Source organism: Pteropus medius, unplaced genomic scaffold, assembly GCF_902729225.1.
Source record: "Pteropus medius unplaced genomic scaffold, Ma_sr-lr_union100, whole genome shotgun sequence".
Lineage (NCBI taxonomy): Eukaryota > Metazoa > Chordata > Mammalia > Chiroptera > Pteropodidae > Pteropus > Pteropus medius.
The window spans coordinates 10,572,920-10,595,504 of NW_024349799.1; the positions used below are offsets into that span (position 1 = coordinate 10,572,920).

General features: G+C 43.4%; 1 protein-coding gene and 1 long non-coding RNA gene across 3 annotated transcripts in view; one reads left to right on the forward strand and one right to left on the reverse strand.

The window, feature by feature from the left end:
* Positions 1 to 1,143: 1,143 nt before the first annotated feature.
* Positions 1,144 to 13,124, reverse strand: LOC120620913 (uncharacterized). Its single transcript, XR_005658027.1, has 3 exons — positions 11,317 to 13,124; positions 3,733 to 4,627; positions 1,144 to 1,544 (listed from the first exon to the last, which is right to left on the reverse strand). It is a non-coding gene; the product is annotated as an uncharacterized LOC120620913 (long non-coding RNA).
* A 266-nt stretch (positions 13,125 to 13,390) lies between these two features.
* MYO1D (myosin ID) overlaps positions 13,391 to 22,585 on the forward strand; it is a 291,298-nt gene continuing 282,103 nt past the window's right edge. The window contains exon 1 of one of the 2 annotated variants that reach the window (XM_039885992.1): positions 13,391 to 13,763. In XM_039885992.1, coding sequence (XP_039741926.1) covers positions 13,669 to 13,763 — 95 coding nt within the window. In that variant the 5' untranslated portion in view covers positions 13,391 to 13,668. The remainder of the gene's footprint in view (positions 13,764 to 22,585) is intronic. The other variant, XM_039885991.1, reaches the window with a different exon arrangement.

Below are 22,585 nucleotides of genomic sequence, written 5' to 3' on the forward strand. Positions count from 1 at the left end.
GGTGGAGAGAGGGGAGCCCACACTCAGCTTTTTAGTCAGCTGGATGACAGTTTCCCAGGACAACTGCGGGCTAGAAGAAGCTTGTGTCTAAACCTTAGCAGGGCTTAGGGAATGCCCACAGCCATTCCAGGATGCTTGTTCCATATCTCCAGGAAAGCAGGAACCTAGCAGAGAAGCCTAGGTCTGAACTAATAGCTCCCAAATTGCCTTCAGCGCCCCAACTGTCCGCTTCTAGTCACCCACTTGAGCAGCAGCCTCTCCATCCCCATAGAGAGTGTAGGGCCAGTGGCACAAGCTCCTGTGAGAGACAGCTATGGAGAGAATTAAGGAGAGCCGAGTGCCTCCCAGGTGAAGCAGAACAACCCCACCCCCCCACCCCCTACCCCGGTTAATTTATACCAGGTTGCTTCAGCGTCCACCTACAACCTAAACCTGAGAGGGTAGCTTCAAGGAATGGTCACTGGGTGTCACCGTTGCTTCTCAAGCAAGTGCTCTCATGGTTTAGCTAACACTAAAGGGTGCTGGAGAGAGATGATTCTTTCCTTGAGACTCACTTTACAGGCTTGAGATCTTCTGTGTCTCTAACAAGCTAAAAGCTCTTCTGACTTCCTTGGACCTTTGCTCAGCTGTTGTTCTCTGAGCCCGGACTTTCCCCATGCTTAGCACCTTCTCTTCCTGCATGTCACCTACCCAGACTTTCTCAGGCCGTCACATCTAAAGCACATCATCCCATTTATTCTTTCTGCTCCTAAATTATTGTATTTTTACAACACTATTATAATTGTCTTGTTTTTTCCACAGTTGGGACCAGCCTGCACATTTGATACTTACTATATATATTATGCTAAGTGCTTCATAGATAATCAGCACCATAAATCTTATACTCAAAGAGCAAACAGATCCCATTTCACTTTATTTCTCAGTTCCTATAAATCAAGGTAGGGGTGCTTAAATTTTTTTTTTTAATCATCAGTTTATTCCAGTGCAGCAGCCTCCTCCAGGCTGGAGCAGGGAGTGATGACGAGTATACAGTGTTACAGGTTGAATTGTGTCCTCTAAAAAGACAATACACAAGCTCAAAACAGGGAAGGAGCATGCCTAAGAAAAATGAAAAAGTTGTAGGCAACAAACATAATACACACATGACAAGAGAAAATGGCTTTTATTTCTTTTTTTTTTTCCCAACTTAAGTCAGGCTAAAAATACCAGACCTCAGAGTCCAGGCATTGAGCACCAAGATTCCTGTTGTAGCAGGTACTTCTCAGACACCTTGTCTTCCACACAGCCCACTGACATATCCTATTTTTTTTGATAAGTGCAATTATTTCAAAAATAGAACTACTCGGAACCACTCCATTTATTCAAAAACTCTTCCAAGAGGGTCTTTGCTTGACTGCTTCAAGGATCTCTCTGCTGGTAACGACTCTTCTGTGGTTGTAGAAGGACAGCCTCACCGCCTCCAGGCTAAGCCATTCCAGTCGCCAATCTTCCAGAATGCCCAGTGCATCTAAGACCCAGGAGCACCCACTGAAGTCTGGGTGGGCCTGGGGGAGAAACGGAACTAGAGTGAGACAGAGAAGTGAAAGCCTCCAATAGTGAGCATATTTTGGTCTAACCCAGCACCCAGTACCCATGGCTCCCATGGATTCATGCACCCCTGGAATCACATGACCCACCAAAGAGATGATGATAGGGATGTGATTAAAGAAATGAGGCCATTGTGCCTATCAGTTGTCTCTGAGGAACAGAGGTGAGAGGGATTAGTAGCAGGTGGGAAAGATACCCCTTATCTAGATAATACAGACTAACTCTTGTCACTTTAATTTTTCTGCCTGTTTTTCCTGATAGAATCAGAGTTAACATCCAACACCTTCTAGGGATAGAAAACATAATTTTAGAGTGTACTTTCACACTATATATTTCATGTTAGTAAGCATTTTACTTTAACACTTCTCAATTTCCAGCCTTACTTCCTTGTGCCAACATCTCTAGCCAAGCTGGGAAAACTTACTCTTCCTTGGATGGATGTGTCCCTATGTTTTCTGGTCTCTATGCCACTGTTTATCTGTCACCTCTACCTACCATGCCCAGACCTAACTCCAAATTTCAAATTCTATCTTTCCTTTAAGGCTCCTCCCAAGTGCTACCCCACCACACTCCTGCTTATCTACATTCCACACAACCCTGAGCCCCTCCTCCCACAGAGGACCAGAGCACTTTGTGTTCTCAAACCCGATAGCACATGCTATGTCATTAGTGCTCTTGTCTAAAGTGAGAGGGGCAGCTGGAGTAGTCAAAAGAACACTGCCTTGAGAATCACCCACCCAGGGCTCTAATCCTAACTCGGACTGGGCATGAGACGTCACGTAAGCAAGTTGCATTCTCACACTGGGCCTCAGTTTCTTTTTTGTGAAAGGAAAGGCTGGCAGCGGGCTCACAAATTTCTCCTGGTTCTAATAATGTGCAAGTCTTTCCTCAACGCCCTGCCACAGCTGTATTGTGAGCCCCTTACAGCAGAGACTGCATCGTTCTCACCTGAGCTCCCGCAGCAGAACTGGCTCACACTTAAGACACTCATTACATCTATCCAACCAACACCTTATTTTATCCTCGCGGCATCCGAAGAGCCTGACCCAAGGCACAGACCCAACCCATTCGAGGCTTGAAGAAGCAAGGTGACCTGCCAGACCCATGCAGTTAAGGACAGGTCAAGGAAAGCCTAAAGATAAGAGGATTGCTTAGTCCAAGTGCTCCCATGTAGGCCCTTCCAGCCAAATGCAGGATCTCCGGCAGTGGTTCTCAACTGGGGATTTTGCCTTCTGGGGAGTGTTTGGCAATGTCTGTAGATGTTTTTGATTGTCACAACTGGGAGGGAAGGTGCTACTGGCATTTAGTGGGTAGAGGCCAGAGATGCTAAGCAACATCCTGCAATGCATATGTCAGCCCCTCCCTCACCACAGCAAGGAATTATCCGACCCCATAATGTCATAGTGCTGTGGTCGAGAAACCCTGCTCTATATCACACCTTCTCTCATCCTGTCTCTCCTTAATCTCATTTTCTCTTCTCTCAGGATAAGCAACAGATTCCAAATGATACTATGGGAATACAGGGGGCTTTGGTACAATTACACACATGACCACTTGGTCTTGCTTCATCATCATGAAGAAGTAAAATTCAAAATCACATCTTAGCACATCTTTCGTAAAATCCCTTACTCCCTTCTCTATAACTTCTTTTGAAGGGGAAGACTTCCCCAATTTTGTTTTCTATGACTGGTACGCTGCGGGGTAAGGGTGAAAGGGCAGGAAGAAATAAGGGTGTCTCCCCACTTTAGGTACCTTCTAAGTCCAGAGCAACATTTAATGAAAACCTGATAGATGCGACACTTCAAAGCGATAGAACAGACTAGGTGATGAATCCCCCCTCTACAAGAACAGGGGAGCCGTTTAAGAATCAGGTTACAGATTGCCTGTCAACAGATACAAGAAAGAGAGACATTAAGAACTCAGGTGTTCAGAGTTGCTGCCAACAGAAAAAAAAAGCAAGGGGAGTAGATAACAGCTGTCGGCAGATTCGGTTTGCAGAAGCTGTTCGCACACAACTCTTCAGGAATTCAATGTGTAAAGAAGGACTCATGTGTCAGAATAAGTTGAAGTCAAGAACACACCCAGGGCCATTTAATATGATACCTTGTCTTGGTCATTCTAAACTTCCAGAGAGCCCCAACTCACTTGCTTTAGGATTTTTCCCATGTAACCCAAATAGGCCTCCTTCTTCTTCCTCCTCTTCTTCCCAAGGACTGAGCTGATCCAGTCATACTTCTTTTTGGCTGGGATATAAGTTTTAATCTTCTTAGATAATCTTAGGCCACGTAAGCAAATGAAGTACATGTGGAAGGCTTAATCCTTACACTTCCAGCTCAGAGCACTGGGCGTAGGCGAGTGTACGCTCCGAAGAGGTTTTATGGGGAGAGCAGGAAGGCACTCTTTCCTAATAAAAGAAGTGTTAGTGAATGCACCCGCAACAGATGAATGCTCCCAGAATCCGTAAGAGATATTAAGTGTAGAGTCGAAAGCGGTCTAGTGTTACATTCCTGAAAGGAGCATGAGGCAGGAAACTCAAAATCTTGAGCTTTCTTCTGCTCTATCCCACGCAAAAGAGAAAGTGGCCACTTAGATGTAATGGCCATCTGTTTTCCAGGCAACACTCATCTCAAGTTATTCTTTTTATGTGTCTAACTCCAGGTGTTCTTATTACAGTGGCTTTTAGCCACAAAGATTTCAATTCAAAAGGACTGGGAGTAGAATCCTAGAAGCTGTAGGTTTCTAAAGCATCCCAGGTGAATCCAATGACCAGCCAGATCTGAGATTCATTGGTCTATAAAATCTTCCCAAAGCAACTACACAGATTTAAGGTTGAGACAGCTCTTCATGGACGTTATGCTTATGCCCTGTGTGTTTGTATTTGTATTGGGAGAGAAATATATCTCCTGAAGGCAAGTACATACCTGGTCATGCAACAGCAATCAGGAACTCAGGTGGCAAAACATGAATAGGAAAGCCAGGACGTCACTGTACCTTCTAGACTGAACATTGAGGAATTGTAGATAGAGAGGCCGTGAACTCCCTGTACTTAGCGTATCAGTTCAGCTACAAGGATGTGACCAGTCTGACACAAACCAACAGATGACACCAGAGAAGCAGCATGTCAAAAGAAGAGAGGAATCACACCAAAACAGACACCTTTTTCTCTCCCATCTAGTTATGAGCTCATCAAAGCCCATCAAAGCCTTAGCGGATATAGTAGTACTGTCAGCTTACATCGATTGAGCCCTAACTATGTCCCAGACTCCATGCTAAGTGCCTAACATACTCTATCTCATTTAATTATCATAGCAACATTATGAGGTAAGGTATTAGTATCACTCTCACTCTACAGTAGAGGAAACGAAGTCAGAGGAGTTAAGTGACTTGCCAGGTCACATACGGTGCATAAGTGGCAGAACCCACCTGAGTCTTTGCTTCTAACCCCACACTCCGCCACCTTCTGAACACCAGAGCCCCACCCTCCTTATAGTTACATACGCATGCTCTGCGCAGTTGCTACATGTATTTATTCATTAATGGAGAACTTTGAATGTAACTTATCCATAATGTAAGCTAAGTTCTTCTGAATTAATCCTTTGATAACAATGCCAGAAACTAAAATGAATGCTTCTATGAAAGGAAAAAGTGATTCCCTATTACCTGGTTGTCAAAGCCATGTCTCACCCACCACCCCATTCCTATTCTCATTTCACCAGCTCCATCTCTCATTATTTCTCTATTCAGAAATGTAATATATGCACAGAGCACATATTATATGATGAAGTGAATTGGGAGTTTTAATGCAAAGAAGTAAATACAAACTGTCAGGTACCATCAAATCTCCGTAGGATGGCACACTTCATTGGACTGGGGGCAATGGGAAGGGTTAGGCAGGCGGGAACTGCGCCAGCATTGTAATGTTGAGAGGATGCTGGAGAGCATTTGGGGAAGGGGGAAAGGAACAGATTTGGTGTTGCTATTGGGAGTGTAGCACAGAAGTCCTGGCCAGATGGCATTCACACATTCAAAAATATTCTGCAAATTTTAGTCCCCTACTAAGTGCAAAACCCATGGCCATACATGGAAATAGTAATAAATTCCCAATAGGAATCAGAAAAGTCACCCAGAGGAAAATCATAGGGAGATCAGAAGACTCACAGGCAGATATTAGAAATCCGAATATGCTAAAAAGGACATGCAATAAATTATTACCTGCTAATAACTTCCCTATCCTGGAGACGAAGCAATTTACTAATAGCGATACTAACATATATTTATTGAGTGCTTACTACTCACCTTGAATTATATGAAGCACTTTATAATCGTCATTTCATGGTTTTAATACTGAGAGATGGGTTTTATCATCTCTTTAGTAAAGATGAGGAAATTGAAGCATATATAGAGACACTAATTTGTTCAAGATCACACAGGTAGTAAGTTGCAGCGCTGGGAATTAAAATCTAGTATGTCTGACACCAAAATTCCCAGCAATATTTCTCCAGGTTAGACCCCCTGCCCACCTGCAGCAGAATCTTCTGGGCTGCTTATTAAAACAAAGATCCCCAACTCCCTTCCTAAGCCTCTGATATAGGTATCTAAAGTTTTGGTGCCACTGCACTACCACCATCTCCCAAGTATGGGGAAAATGCTACCCTGAACCAAATCCTATTCAGAAGAGAAGAGCTCATTAGAGACTTAAGAAGGATAGAAACGCTAGAAGAAAGTGACTGTGACATGGCTAAAAGATAAGCGCAGTCAGACAGAGATCTCAGAAATGGAGAAGGTAGACTTCAAAGAGACCAGAGAAAATAGAGTTAGGATTCTGTAGATAGAAACTCTAAAAGGCAGGTCAACTCAAGGGAAAACAGGAGGCTCTTCCTTAACTAGTTAGGACTTTGGCTCCCCTCTTGGATTATAATTCCCTTCAACCTGGTCCTATCTCGGTGGAATATCAGATCCAAAGGACAAACCAAGTTCATAAAGAGGGGTGGTGAGTAACAAGAGCAGGAGATGGAACCGTTGGGAGCTGGTTGGCAAATGGGGCATGGAGTGAGCCTGGGCAGTGATTCAGGAGTAAGAATGACTGAAAGGGTCTTGGAATCTGATTTTATGTGGAAATGTATGCAGGGATGGGAGCGGCCTAAGGAGTCAAACAGCCCAGGCAGGTCTAGGTATTTTAGCATATTGTAGAGGGGATTCAGGCATTGGGTGAGATATTGGATTACATGAGCTCTGAGGTCTGCTAGGTTCTGTAGGTTCTACTTTTAAATCATTGAAACTTTCCCCTTGTAGTATTTCTCTAGGGTTAGGTTGTCAGAACTTGGCTAGAAGTACTACTCATATTATTTCTACCTCTAGATAGTCTGAAGACTTAATCCAATTGATTGGAAAAGGTCAGAGGATCACACTGTGCATTTTAATGTCATCTTATTTCATGATCTTAACTCCAGGAGATGGGCGCTGCTGCAGCTCACCAGCTGAGAAACTCCCGGTGAATGGCAGGAGGGGAGGGGATTTGGGAGGCAGATTAGAAGATGTCACCTTGAGTACAATGTCATTCTTCCTGGAATGTCAGTTCTACAGATACTAAACAAATATTAACGGTGGGTGATATTAGTACTAACTATTCGCTGCTTTGTCAGGTGGAGGGAAGAAAGGAATTGGAATTTTTCCCAAGCCCAGCAATATCTCCTCTAATCTCTACTCCAAGCTCTTGGAAGAAGAGAAAAAGAGTAGGTGGAAAATGAGGACATCTGCCCCCCACTTAGGAATGGGGTGTAGTAGTACTGGGGTCACTCAGAAAAGCTCAAAGGTGCTGTGCTCCCTATTTCTCTTTACTCCTCCCCATGCGCACTGTCTCACAAATGGATGCCTATGCTGGGTAGTAGAAACTACCCGCTACCCAAATCAGCATTTTAAGTTCTGGTCTCAGCTCTACCAGTGACTCACTCTGACCTAGTCCAAGTCAGCTGCTCTTCTAGGGAATCTTAGTGGTCATGTAATCAAACATATACCCCCTTAACAGTTTCCCCATCTGTTAAGGGGGTATATGTTTGATTACATGACCACTAAGATTCCCTAGAATCTTGCTATTTGAAGTCTGGTCTGCAAACCAGCAGCAGCGGCCTCACTTAGGGGTCTTGCCATAATGCAGATTTTGATTCACTAGGTCTGGTGTGGGCTCTGTGACTCTGCATTTCTAACAAGTTCCCACGCGATTTTTTTTTTTAAAGAAAAGTAAAACTTTATTTCTTTGTTTTACAAATAAAGCTGGCTGTGCTGATCCAAACGATGCTTATACACATAAAAGTTTGAGATGTCCTGCATTAAGACACCATCAATCTATGAATCAACTGCAGAAGTGCCTTTCTGTTTTCCCTCTCATGGGTTCTTATAACCCTCCCAAATTTTGTAGCTCTAGGACTACTTCCAATGGCCAGAACAGTTTCAGACTAAGTGGTTCTCTGGCTTGGAGTTTACAGATATGCTACATGTTACTTGAAATAAAGTACATACCCATTTACTAATAAATCAATCCACTAATTGATTTACTTATTCTATTCAAGAAATAGCTAAGGGGTATCAGCTTGAGGGCTCAAAATAAAAGTATGAGTAGGGCATGGCCCCTGTCCTAGAGAGTTTAGGGATGTGCCTGGACAGCCAACTCCAACTCAGTGTGATAAGCACTTATGTAATTAGCAAAGAGGATACATTCCAATGAAATGTTTATAGTCAGAAACTATGTTGTCATAGGCAGGAAAAATTCTAGAAGCAGTCCCAGGCTGTGTCCACCTCCACGATCTGACTGTCTTTTCTGAGGCCTTAAATCTGTGGATCCTCTGCCCACAGAGGAGGACGTGCTCTTAGGACAGTCCCCGTCCAGTGACTCACGGACAATGATGACTCGCTTAAATTCTTCTGTTCCCCAATAATGAGGACCTGTGGTGTGACCTTCCCTTAGCTCAGGAGTCCTTAACTTGGGATCCACAGACAGGTTATTTGGGGTGAGAGTGTGGGGGAGGAGTCCATGTGCAAACTGGTTTGTGTTTGTGCTTAACACATTTGTCTTGAGAGGGAAAGTCCATATGTTTTCATCAAAGGATGATAAAACCTAAAAATTAAGAACCACTATTTTGTTACTGACCACCTGCTACCCTGAGCCCCTGGCAGTGGTGGGCCTTTCCTCCTCTTCTTCCTCCCTCATCTCCTCTCCCTCTTTAGCTCGTGTCTCTAAAATTCCTCTGTGCTTAGTTTGATTATGTTAAAAGGAGCTCTGTCTGCATTATCAGTCATTCCAAAGAGCTAAGGAAAGATCCTTGTCTCCAACTCAACACTGTCACAGGTAAGCACAGCTGGGCTACAGAGACAGCGGAGAAAGAAATTCCTTGAACCTAGAGCCAGGTCTTTAGCAATTGGCCGGCTGATCCTCAGTCCTTCACAGCTAAAGCTGTGAAGATGAAATTTTTAAGCCCCTTCCTGGGCTTTCAGGATGGTTTTAGTACAGTGACCTCTGCTATGAAAACTCCCTTTCCTTTGTCCTATGAGATATCTATGCAGTGAAAGCCAGAGGTAAGGGAGCCGGGGGAGGGAGCCACAGGTGGGCGAGTCATCAATAACACTGGGCGGGCAACTGTTGGGTCTGTTTTTACTTTAAAAATGTAGGCTTCAGAAACCATAGAGAGCATATATGCTGTGTTTGATGTATCATTCTTAGTTCAATCCAGCCTTATGCATGAAAGAGGAGGAAGTATGTTTTGAATAATATCTGAGGCAGAGAGTTCCCTATCATTGCTATTTAATTGTGAGGGCGTCACGAAGTTATCTTGCAACATAAATTTGTCTTTCTACTTTTGGTCTAGAAGAATTGGGGTTTACACAATAAATTTATAAAATGCCCTTTAAATATGCTGTGTGACTGTTTTTCTTAGCCTTTCTTCTTGGGTCCTGCAGGACTCTTGCTGAAATGAGTTGTCTTCCTGGATGCAAAGCACCTGGAAAGAGAGGGAGGGTGGGGCAGCCCTAAAGCATTCTGGGAAAGTAGAATGGAAGCAACAATTGGCTGTAGAAAATTCAGAGTTGATGTTCATGGATAACCCAGGGCAAATTCTCTACAGCAGTTGTCTACTACAGAAGAATTTCTGGAACAACAGCTTTTGTTTAGTGTGAACACAGAGTGTGCAGATCTGGCCCCAGGGGAGAAGTGAACATAGCCCTGAAACCTGCTTCCAGGGGCAGGAGATGAGGCAGAGATAAATGCTGCACAAAGACTGATTTTAATGCAGAAAATCTACCAAGGGGGTGGTAGATACATGAGGCATAGATTTACAGACCATTTCACATTCATTTATCGAGCAGGTATTTAAGAGCTTCGCACCCTAGGCACGGTGCTACTGGGGGCCAGAGTGGCATCCAAGAACAGAGCAGACACAGCTTCCAGCCCTCATGGCCTTTACATCTAATAAGAGAAATGGACAATAAGCTCAAGTACATCCAGTGCTGTTACAGAAATGACACTTCCAGAGTACTGTGGGGGCACAGAAGAGAGAGAGCCAATCCTGACTTAGAAAATCATGGAAGCCTTCTTGGAGGAAATGATGTTGAGGCTGAGATCTAAGGGCTGAGCAGAAGTTAGTTAGGTCATAGGGGTGAGGAGTGACAACAGTTGCAGAAAACAGGATGTACTCTCTCTGGGGCACATGACCATATTTCATAGCTAAGGTAAACATTAAATTATTTTGTTTTTAGAATTGTTTGTTTAGTGCTTATAATCTCTTAGCACGTCTATGGCAACCACAGCTAACAGATATTCTGTATCACAGTTTTCAAAGTATATGCTGGTTTTTCAGTATTGGAAGGTCTGCAAATTTCTGATGTGACTTTCATTTCTAAGTGTTATTGGACTTCTTAAAAATAAACTTTTTATTTTTGAACAGTTTTAAATCATAATTTATTTTTAACTTTATATTTTAAAACAATTTCAAACTTACAGAAAAGTTATAATAATATTTTTAAAAAGCTCCCATATATTCTTTAATTATATTTACCAATTACTAACATTTTGTTACATTTGCTTTATTTATTTATATCTATCTACCTATATATATATCCAACCCATTATTATTACTATCTTTGCCAAACAATTTGAGATATCATACCCTTTACCCCTAAATACTTTAGAAGGTGTCTCCTTAAAGCATGGACATTCTTTTACAGAAGCATAGTACAATGATCAAATTCAGGAAAACTAACAGTGAAACTAAATATGCTACTATTTAATACAGAATCTGCATTCAAATTTCATCGATTGTCTCAATAATGTCCTTTACATTTTTCTAGTTTGAGATCCAGTCCAGGTCACACGTTGCCTTTAGTTGTGGTGTCTCTTTGGGGTTCTTTAAGCTGGACTAGTGCCTCAGCCTTTCTTTGTCTTTCACGCCATTGCTATTTTTGAAGAGCGCAGATCAGTTTTATAGAATGCCCCTTAATGTGGGTTTATGTGATGATTCTTCGTGATTAGATTCAGCAATGCATTTTCAGCAGGTGAGTGATGTTATGTCTTTTTTAGGAAATCAGATTACTCATCATATCACTCATGATATCAGTATGTCTCATTGGTGATGTCAACTTTTATTTTGGATTTTGGTATATTTTAAACCATAACACAAACTTACATATCTAAATGTGTTTACATTCCAATTTAATCACAAAGGAGATTAATAATGAACTAACCTGCTCTATGTTACCTTGTTTTAATGCGGACTTCATTGTTTAGTTTCTCCTGCCATCTCTGCATATCTTGGAACTTCATGTAAATGTGTCATTGATTCATACAATTATGGCTGCGCATTGGCCTTTAAAAAGGCTGGATGCAAAATCATAGGGGTAACAAATTACTGCTTAGCTATGTTAATCAGAATTTTCTTGACATCGTACAACAAAAACAACATACAAAAATAAATTGGAATCCCAAGGCTGATTGAAGGTGATGATGAGCCACATTGGACAGATCTAAGTTCATCAAAAGAGCCTCATTGGTCTCACTGCCTGATTTTATACTAATTTGGGCTATTAAAATAAATTGATAAAATATCCTTTGCATATGTCGTGTATATGTTCTATATATTGGGCTCCTGTACAAGATAATGATTAAAACAAGAGTTCTCTTGCTTTGGCCATTTGAAAACCATAGCTGTATACCACTATAGATCATACCTGCTGTACAATCTCTTTTGATCTAACAACCCCAGGCCTCAGGAAATACACATACATCCATTTACCAATGAGTCATTGAGTGTAGTTGCTGGTTGCTCCAAATTGCACAAAATTTGAGATTTCTTTTCTTTTTGAAATTCAGTTCTTTTTATGTTAAAACATTCCAATACAAACATTTTAGAAATGTACCACACTCTATGTAATCACTTACTTAGCCACTGACTGACCCACACAAATGACCCAAGCAAAGGACAGTCCTACCTTGGAAAGTGTCTAGCACAGAGGTCTTATTCCACAAATAAGGACACTAAGATCCAGGGAGGTGTCTTCGGAAGGAGAACTGCTAATGGTAGTCAGACTGCAGCTCTGCCTGTGCCAGGGGTTGGGCAGCTTTTTGATGGTGGAAGTACTCCCTTGGGAGATGATCAAGCTGCCTTACCCTCACTCTTGGCCAGGGTGAGTTGTTGGCAACTGAAGTTGAAGCAAGCCTTGAGCTAGTTTACTCATCTCAAATTCAGCCATAGAGTTGGAGCCCATCCAGATCTTTGGGGGCTTCTAGATTTCCTAGTAGATTTTGGAAGAGAAGATGGTCCTAACAGGAACAGAGGGCTGAAGAGGAGCTGCTTTAGAAGGCCATATAAAATATATTTTCATTGGGAAAATGCAGTCTAGGTTCCAAAAGAATTATCCAAGCTCAACCAATGTATCTATAAATTAGGAACCACTTAAACTCATTCCACTCCACTGAGCCATTGTTAACTTCATATCTACATGTGTAAGGCAGTACAATAGCTACTTGGTAGGTGCCAAGGTGAGTATAAGGAAGTTTAGGACATGGCCTCATGTTTAGGAAGCCTACAATAATTCCGGGGAGATGATACATACATATATTAAAAACTTAACAATATAAGGGAATGACATGTTCAGATAGGTGGAAGATAAAAATGGATCACGGTACATTGGAGAAAGAAAGCAGTCTGCCATGTGGTTAAAAGCTGGGGATCATAAGTAAAACGAACAGGATGAAATTGCAGCTTCCTAGCCATGTGGCAAGTTACTTAAGTTCTCTACGACACTCAGAACAACTCGGGTCATATTTGTCGTGCCCGACGTGTTAGCTATTATTATTATCTCTCAGTCTGAACGTGAACCATCATTTCAAGGATGGAAAAGACGTGAGCAGAGGAGCAAGAGTGGGCTTCGCATCAGGGTGACAGACTCATAACGAATTATCTTCGCGAAAAACTCCACAAGCTACTTTTGTAATTTTGTTGGCATTTACCAAGCACTGGCGCGAGGCGGCAATCCTGGAAACCCGATCCCACCTACCCTCCTACGTCCTCACTCCTCGGCACCGCCCTCCCGAGATCCCAGCGCCCGTCCCCAGGGGGCGCTGCCGCCCCGCCGCCGAGCCCGGCCCGGCGCGCGTCCCCGCGGCCCGCCCCGCGCGTGCGCGCCGCCCAGGTGAGGAGGCGGAGGCCTGCGCGGCCGCGGGGCGGGCGCCTCAGCCGGCGGGGCGGGCCAGGGCGGAGCCGGGGAGATCCGGCCGGGGCGGGGCGCAGGGGGGGCGGCCGCGGGGCTGTGGCCAGACCAAGGCCAGAGGCGGGACCAGCCGCCGCCGTCTCCGTCTCGGTGTCCCGTCCCCCACAGCGCCAGGCAGCCGCCGCGCGAGAAGCGGAAACTGCCGGGTGCGCCGCGCCGACTGGGAGCCCGCGGAGGAGCAGCGGGGCGGCCTCCGTCCGGCCGAGACCCCCCTTCTCCGCAGCCCCCGGCCCCGCCCGAGCTCGCCGCGCGCCCCCAGACCGGCCCCGCCGCCCGCGTGTGCCCACCTGAGCCGTCGGCGCCCACCTGAGCCCGTACGCCGGCACCATGGCGGAGCAGGAGAACCTGGAGTTCGGCAAGGCGGACTTCGTGCTGATGGACAACGTCTCCATGCCTGAGTTCATGGCTAACCTCCGGCTCAGGTGAGGGCGGCGCGGCCGCGCGCAGGGGCGCGAGCCTGCGCTTTCCCGAGGAGGGGCGCCCCTGCAGAGCTGCGGGTTTGGGGGCGGCCGGGGGCGCGCCGAGCTCGAGGGATGGAGTGCGGCCGCTATGGGGTATCCCGGGCTGTGTCCGGAGATTAGACACCCCAGGGCGCGGCTGCATTGGAGTGCAAGGGGCGTGCCGAGCTCCTGGGCTGCGCCGTCCTGAGAGGGGGTGTCCGTGGGGGCTGTCTGGACGCGGGGTGGGGGTGGGGAGGGTAAGGGGTGATCGGAACTGGAGGCAGCGACTAGGGCAGGGCAGGCTAGTGCACTACCCCAGGTAAGGGATGTGGGCGGGCCGGGTGACCTAATGGAAACAAAAGTAAAGGGAAATAACTTTAGGGAGAGTCGTGGCGGCCCCGAAATCTTGGGAAGACAAGAGGGTTGTTTTGGTGAGAGACTAGGGTCTCATCCCGGTTTCACACTTGGCTTCTTTTACTTTTCTCTTTCTTCTTCCCCACCCCTACCCCCATCCCCTGGCGTGGCTCCATCACGTCATTCAGGATGCTATGGAGTGATTCCTGAGCTGTCTGTTCCAGGACACAGGCTATTTTTTAGTTACTCTCTAAACGTAATTAGACACGTTTCCAGACATCGAAGAGACTGCTCGGCTTGCCAGTGCCAAGATAAACTGTCTGAATTTGACAAGCTACTCATGGTTTCAGTTTTTTCAAGGAGTTATGGATGGAGACCTTGTGTTATTGACATCCTTGAAAATGTAGTCACAACTCAACGCCCTAAAATGGACATCCAAGACGAATTCGTTTTAGAAAGTTTTCTGCATGTGATTATTTATCCCTTGATAAAATAATATGTAAGCAGAGCTTTAGTTTTTCTTTAAAAACAAAAACAAAAAACATTACGGTAAATGGAGTTTCAAAATAACTGACTTTGGTGTGTGTGTGTGTTTCCTGGAAGTTCTAGACCCATTTCTTGTAAGGTTTATAACTAAATATCATGCCATAAACTTATAAAGTGAAAATCATAATCTAGGTTTGGGTGCTTCACTAACCCCACTTCTCAGCATTAATTACCCCGTTAGCCTTAATTTAACTTTTAAAAACTTTTTTAATCTTTGAAATTTCAAACCTCATAGAGTCATCTGCTCTTGGCCAGACTTATGTCCCAGAGGATAGAGCAGGGCCACTGACCTGATTTTCAACACCTACCTATCATAGCCTGTCTGAATTTCCTAATTTGTAAAATAATGAGGATTTTCAAGATTTTTCAGCGCTTATAGTCTCTTGTTTTCATTTATCATTAGTTGCAGAGTCTCTAAGTGTGAGATTCGAATCTTAAGAAAGATTGTTAATATAAGTCAAACTTAACTCCTATGTGCACAGAAGAGAGCTTTGCGATTTCTACATTGTGCAAGGTCTTCTAGGTGGGAGGATCCAAAGAACTATAAGATGTGCTCCTTACCTCTCAAAGAGGGGCTTTGTCATGAAGACAGAGAGAAAGGTGAAATTTTCTCTTGATTTAAGTAATAGGTTAAGGAAACAACAGAAAAGTTAATTAAATCTTATAAAGCTTAGGTGCTGTCCTTTGCCAAGTAATTGTACAAACTAATTGTTCTGGAAGTGCAGAAGAGAGAGAGATGGTTTAGGCTGGCTTAGAACACCATATAGAGGAGAGGAGTTGAGATGAGTTGCAAAGGATGGGTAGGATTTGTCTAGGCAGAGAACATTCCAGGTGGATAAAGTGGCGTGGAGGTGTGGAGGCATGAAAGCTGATTCTCTTTGGGTGATAGTGAATAAATTAAGTTGTCTGGAGGGGAAGGAGTGAGTTGTGGGAGGAATCACCAGCTCTCATTATCATGACCCTTGTCTAATGCCCAGGTTTCTAGGTCACCTTTACACCCAGTCACCAAGTCAGTCAAGATTCTGAATATTCAGACGTGTGTATGTATTTGTGACAATTCTACGAGTTGTCAAGTACTCACACAGATGAGTTGTCAAGTACTCATCTGTGTGAGTACTTGACAACTCGTAGAATTGGCAGCGATTCCCATTGTACAGATTCAGTGATTATTCATGATTTATAAGTTAGGTTTAGTTGGTTTGGCTAGCTGTAAACACAGTCCCAGCAAAGGGTAGCAGTGCCCTTGCCCTTCTCTCCAGCTATAAACCCTTAAGACCCAGGGGGAAAACAGTCCTCTCTCTGACAGTTTGAATTTCCTATCACCTTGATATCCCTCTAGACTTTTAGTGTTTAGCTGCATGAGCTACTGGGCTCATGCTGTTGTGACCCTGGGACATTCGTTTTACATTACAGAAGGTGACCAGAAACTCAGTGCAGATCCAGGTGATCTTATGTGCTGTTCAAGTGTTTTCATCTCTTGGAACATGGGTGGTCGGGCCATACTGAGTGTGTATTTATGGTTGTATATAGGCGAAATATGAGTGTATTTCATCTCTCAGTGTTACGTGTGCATGTGCCTCATCATCCCTGCCTTCCCCCAAGCTGCGGCTTCTCCTCTCACTCCATATGGAATGTCCTTTCTCTGCTCGCCACCTGGCTCTTCTGCAAGGCCCTCCTCCTGCATTTACGGTCTGCGACAATTAGGCATTTAAGGCTGCAGTTGTTTCAGGGGTCTGTGTCATCCAAACTTGACTTTAATTTTTCTGACAGCAGCATCCAGCATAATGCTGGTCACATAGTACAATCCTTGTGACAATATTTGTTTATAGAGAGAAAAGGAATGTTTCAGTTACTTTTTTTGGAATTTTTATGACATTGTCCATTTAGTATTCTTATTTTGCTACTATGCTGGCTTTTTCCTCCCCTCTTGGAGCTAAAGCTTGATTTTAGACATCTGCTACAACTGATGTAACTTTCTGTTACTATTTTTTTTTAAATTGATGTAGGCATGTGTCTGTGCAGGTGAGTCTGGATGAGGCAAAATTAAAGATGTGATGTGGACTAGTACAAGTTAGTACCTATATCTGAGGAGTTTCAATTTCTTTTTTTTTTTTTTACCCTCATATCCAAAACTGCTAGTATCTTTAGAACTGCCTTCTTTCCCTCCTAGAAGTCTCTTGCTAGGGGAGATTTATTCTATTTATTTGTTTTACTTTTGGTGGAGGTGAAGATGCTGGTGGTTTTAGCTGTGGTGGTAAGCTCCTCACTCCATTTTCAAGGGTTTGTGCCCAGGAGTAAGATTCCTGCATAGGCACCTCCTGCCTTCGTGGTCAGGCCTGGTGCCTGCCAACAACCCTAATGCCCACTTGAAACTCCGACCACAGCATCCTCACCATATTCTGCTTTCTTTGTAGCCACTTTCTTTTTGGACCTGGAGCCCCCTGTTTCCTTTTCTCCTTGCTTGGGCCATTTCTGTGCTCGAGTTCTTCCAGCATTCACATGAGCTTTGCAGCCTCTTTAGAAGTAAGAGTCCCGCCAGGGCAAGCTGCGTGGAACAGCCGGTCCTCACTGCACTCCTTACTTCTCACTTTGGCCATCCATGTGAAAGGAAGCATTCAGGCTGCTGCTCTGGAGTGGACTTGAGCCGAGAACAGCATCCCTGAGAAACGTGCTTTTCATTTTATAGGACAATGAAATACACCTTGGCTTCCAGGGGTCCAGTTTCCTAACTTAGTTGTTGGTGGTTTCTGTTTTGAGAATAAGGAATCAGCTCAGCCTTATACCTTGGCTCCTTGGAAATTTAATTTTACCTCCCTTCTTTTCTTACTGGCTTTTCTCTTCCATAAAAGCAGTGATTTGAAGCACCGTGTTTGCCAAAGCTACAGACGTCTCACTTTTAACCTAACAGAACATGTTTTTTATTTAGACCAGGATTTCTCACCCTTGGTACTGTTGAACTTTTGGGCTGGATCATGCTTTGTCGTGGAGTTGTCCTGTTCAATGTAGGATGCTTAGCAGCATTCCTGGCCTCTATCCACCATATGCCAGTAGTACCTCTTATTTATGACAACCATAATGTCTCCAGATATTGCCAAATATCCCCTGGGGGAGGGGACAGAATTGTCCCCATTTGAGAACCACAGGCCTAGGCTGTTCTCACTCTCTTGGAATGTTCTTCTTCCCTCATCTCTGCCCTTATTCCCTGCCTGTCACCCTCTTACTCATTTTTTAAGATCAGTTTAGAGAAGTCTTTCCCAATCCTCCAAGTCAGGGTTAATTATGCTCTCACCTGTACTCCCAGGATACGAGGACACTTGGACGTACTATTAGAGAGAATTTATCATATTGTTATCTACAAGCCTGACTCACCAAATTGTGAGATCTTCAAAGTCATACAGCCTGTCTAGAGGTGGATCCAGGTTTTTATGATCCTTTGGAACTCATTACAGTGGTGGGGAGGGGAAACCATCTTTGAGAAGAAGAACGTAAATTATGAATGTAAAATTAGATACAGTGCTTTGGAAGGGGACAGTGCAAGTGAGTAGTTGTGATGCAAATGCACCTCCGGTCCTTTCGTGTTTTCTATCATGCTACAGAATTTAGCACCTTTGTACCCAGTACCTCTTAAAATGAGTTACCTAAGCAGTCAAATATTGGCCGATTATTCTTCAACCAGTGGAACCCTTAATTTTAAAAAGGATACAATCTTCTAAAAAACATTGTACTTATTTTAATACAACTTAACTGTGTGGGGGCAGAAGGAGTGAGCTGTAGAATTAGTAGAAAGGCAGTGAACAGGCACACACATGCTAACCACAGTCTTTGTCCTCTTTCTCTGATGCTCTTTGGTCATTTGGAAAATTTGGTGGGAAAAAGGGTTCCTCTCGCTTGCCAGGGGCAAAACCTTAGGTACCCTGGGTGGTCTTCAAGCAAGTATAAATCTACGATCTGTTCAGAGCTCTAGTTAGAAGTAGTTCTAGTTAGATTTATAGGAGAGGTGAATGGCACACTAAATCTTTTTGGCTTCCATGAGAAATTCTTTGGCAACTACTTTTAGAGGCCTTCGGAAAAGGACAGTTTGCTCTGTGCCTGTTTTGCACATTGGCTTCATATTGGGACAAAAATGAGAATTTGGGTTTTGGAGCTGCCATTTGGAGTGAATCACCCTGCCGTCTTGTTTCCTTTCCTACTCCACGACAGATTTCCAAGACTATTTTTATTCAGGGTCATTTGTTGACCCTGGAGACTTCTGCTGAATTTAGCTCCCAAATAGAGCCAGATGTGGGTGGAATCAAGCACTCAGAAGCTGCTACTGGTGCATTTCATTGCAGATTTCTGAAGGGTTCTACTTCTACATTAAAGAGATGAGCTTTGGCTTTTTGCTTAACTTGGAGACAAAAATGGAGACTGTGGTATAGATAGAAATGTGCTTAATGACCCGCGTGTAAATTGTCTTCATTGTGAATTATCCTAATGTGGAAAGCTGTTCGTTGACATTCTCACCTAAGTCTGAGCCAGCTCAGCAGAAAGGACCCTCTCTCAAGGATTGGCCCCATTTTATGTTAATCTCTGGCATCCATTGCTCTGCTGTTGTTGGGAATGATTTGGGTTATTGTGTCATTGCCCAACCACTGCTGAGTTGATCTGGTGGGGAACTCTACTGTCAGTGGTGGCTCCAGCCCCGCTGGGTAGATGAACTGTTGATGAGCCTCACTGACATGGCCAGTAAAAATGTCAGCTATATCCATAAATGGGTTCAGAGGGTAATAGCATTTTAAAATATACGTTCTAAGCCTCGTTCTTTTTGTCTATTAAATTCCTTGGTTGAGATGACAGTTTTATTTCCTGTGGGAAGCAAGCTCCTTTCAGTTCAACTGCTATGTAATTACTGGTTAGGTCTCTTAATAGAACAGTTTTCTCCAACTTTAGTTTTCGGCATTTATGGGAAGAAGAGAAGGGAGAGCATGCTTGCAGCAAGGAGCAGTGGAAAGAGCATAGGCTTTGAGACCTGACTGACCAAGTTCAAATCTCAGCTTCACTTTTACTCTTTTTAGCACTTGCTTAAGCCTCAGTTTCCTTATGCTGTATAAAATGATCACTTTTCAGGGTTATTCGGGTGAAATCACATGATGTATAAAAAGTACCTAGTTAGTACTTGGTGCATAATTCCCACCCAATGAATGTTAACTGTCTTCCTGAATCCTTCCCAGGTGGCCTCACCTCCCTGCCCTGACCCAGTAGCTGCTGAAGAGCCAGCTATTTTCACCTCTTTCTTCCTCATGAAGACAGATTTTTTTGTTTTGGTTTTGTCTGGGGGGCAGGGGCCAAGGATTAAAAATGTTCTAGAAAGGATTGGGGTTACCTAATGGAGAGAGCAAGAGCATAGAGATAGACAGATCTGAATCTCATCTTGGTTTTATCCACTCACTGCCACCTATGTGGTTTTGGACAAGTTAGTTTACCTCCTTGGGCCTTGGTTTCTTCATCTGTAAAGATATGTTATCGTGAAGATTAAATTATAGCACCCATAAAACACCCAATGTGGTGCTGGTAACAGCAGATACTCAGTAGGTAGTCCTCTGTCTCTTAATCCCTTGGTCTAGCCCTGTGGACCAAGTACCCTTGCTATTCTCAGTTCTCTTCATAGCTGTCACCCTGAACATATTCATAATCCTGCTCCCTCCAGGAACCACTTTAATTTCTGAAAAATTGTCCTAAACTCTTTGGAAAAGGAAATCTAGTCATATTAAAAGTTTCCAGAATATTTTATGCTGCATGTCACTGTTCTCTGCTTTCATGAAGGTTGGTGACATTGGTGCCTGAAATCCCCAGACACTATAGCTGGCTGATGAACTTTAAAGTCTGTTTGTTTGTTTGTTTGTTTGTTTGTTTTAATATGTAACTTGTTTCCTTTTTAAACTATAAACCCTATATATTTTTAATATACTCTCCTGGCTTTAAAGCTAGCAACTATGTACTTAAGTTCTTGCTGTGTGCTTATCATGTTGGGTACTTTGGTGAGGGTTACTTTTTAAGAAGTCATTCTTCGGAATTTAGCTTAATTGGGAGTGAAAGATGCCCTAATAAATGGATCAATGTAAAATAGAGTATAACTGAGCCAAAATTGATAGTGCAGATAATCAGTTATTTTAAGGGGTTTCTAGAGAGAAGGAATCAACATATTCTTAAAGACGAGAACTGATGATAATATAATTAAGATTTGTGTATATGTTATATACTGGAGTTCTGAGGGAATTCAGAAAAAGAGAAAATGGATTGGGAGAAGGTAGAAAATGCTCTGTGGGAGAGGGAGAACCTGAGCAGACCCTTGTTGGAAGTAACTAGCTTCTCGTTTGGAAACAGTCCTTTCATGTGGTCCCTCTACCCGATGGCCTGAACCATCCTAACCTTTTCTTCTCCACCCACTCTCAGCACGAGTGGGCTGGCCATGCTGCTAGCCAGCTTCTGATGCTCAAAAATATTTTGCCCCACATTGTTTGTCCTTTTTGTCATTCCTGTCTTATGCTGCCCCAAATTGTCCCAACTAAAGACCAAGTTAGGTTGATAAGAATCTTCTTAAAAAGTCAAATACATCTAATGCAGCACAGGCACATTAATGTAAATTCGCTCCATCCGTTCTTTCTCATGCCTAGATGAGATCAGTTAGAAGGAGGGACTCAGAATTTCATTTTTGAGAAATAATTTTGCAGCATGTAACTGTTTAGGAGTAAGGCAGACCTGGGATAGAGAACTGAACTCTGGTGGGAAGGGATGGGCATGATACGGTACAAGCTCAGTTCGTTCTCAGGGAGGCAGGCCCAGATGACAGAGCGGGAGAGTGCTAGAGGAAAACTTGGCTCAATTAAAAAAAATTGTGGCTTATATTTGGGCCTAGAAAAAGAAATGGAAAAAAGTTTTCTTTATCTTATGCGTAGTTTCAAACTTTACAAGACTCAGCACCTAGACTGTGTGGTGAATACTGTGGTCATTCCACTGTGGGTTAGAGAGACATTTCATCAGCCAACCTGTAAATGGAATCATGGCTTTCAACATTTCTTGGTAAAATAGAAACGGTCTACTTTTAGAAAGCTAACCATTTTAAAGCAAAGGGTTCCGATAAGTGACTTTAGTGGATGGAGAAGAGATTCGAGAATTTACTGGTTCCTTCTTGATATTTTGCCCACTTTCCAGTCTCCTTATTGTCGCAGTCTCGCCCCCTGAAGATATCCCAATCTACGTTCCCAGGTTCACCTGCTCATGTGTGAGAAGTTGTTGTTGTGGCTGAATAAGACCTCCTTCATGCCCTGCACATTTCGTCTCCTTGATGCACAGTATAGAAATGAAGTCCACCTTAAAGATATTAAAGCATTAACTCTAGTAAAGCCCTTTTGTTCTAATAAGAAGATTGTTTACTGCTGACCATACCTTTTTTTCCAAAAAAGTTATGAGCCAATTCAGGGTCACAAAAAGAAAAGAAAAAAAAGAAAAAACTAGTGGAATAGATGGGGAAAAAATATAACAAGGAATAAGCACAGCTTTGCTTTCATTCCTCCTCCCCGAGTATCTCCCACAGGCGTATTACTTGAGGATAAAGTTACCATGTACACATATACACAGAGCCACATAAGTGCTAGAAGCAAATGAATTAGTCAAAAAATAATGGCTTAATCTAAAACAATGAAGCAAACACCAAGAGAAACTCAAACAATTTTTTCCCTCTGGCCACAATGTCTGCTTTGAGTGACTTGCGCAGTCGAAGACCATCTATAGTGGGATGACCCCCAATGGCTCTATCTCAAACAGTGCTTTCTGTTCAATATAAAGTTAAGAAAATTTTATAATCAATTAAAAAGAATTCAAACTCCATTAAAGAACTTACATTTAATTTGGATAACCCTCGGTTG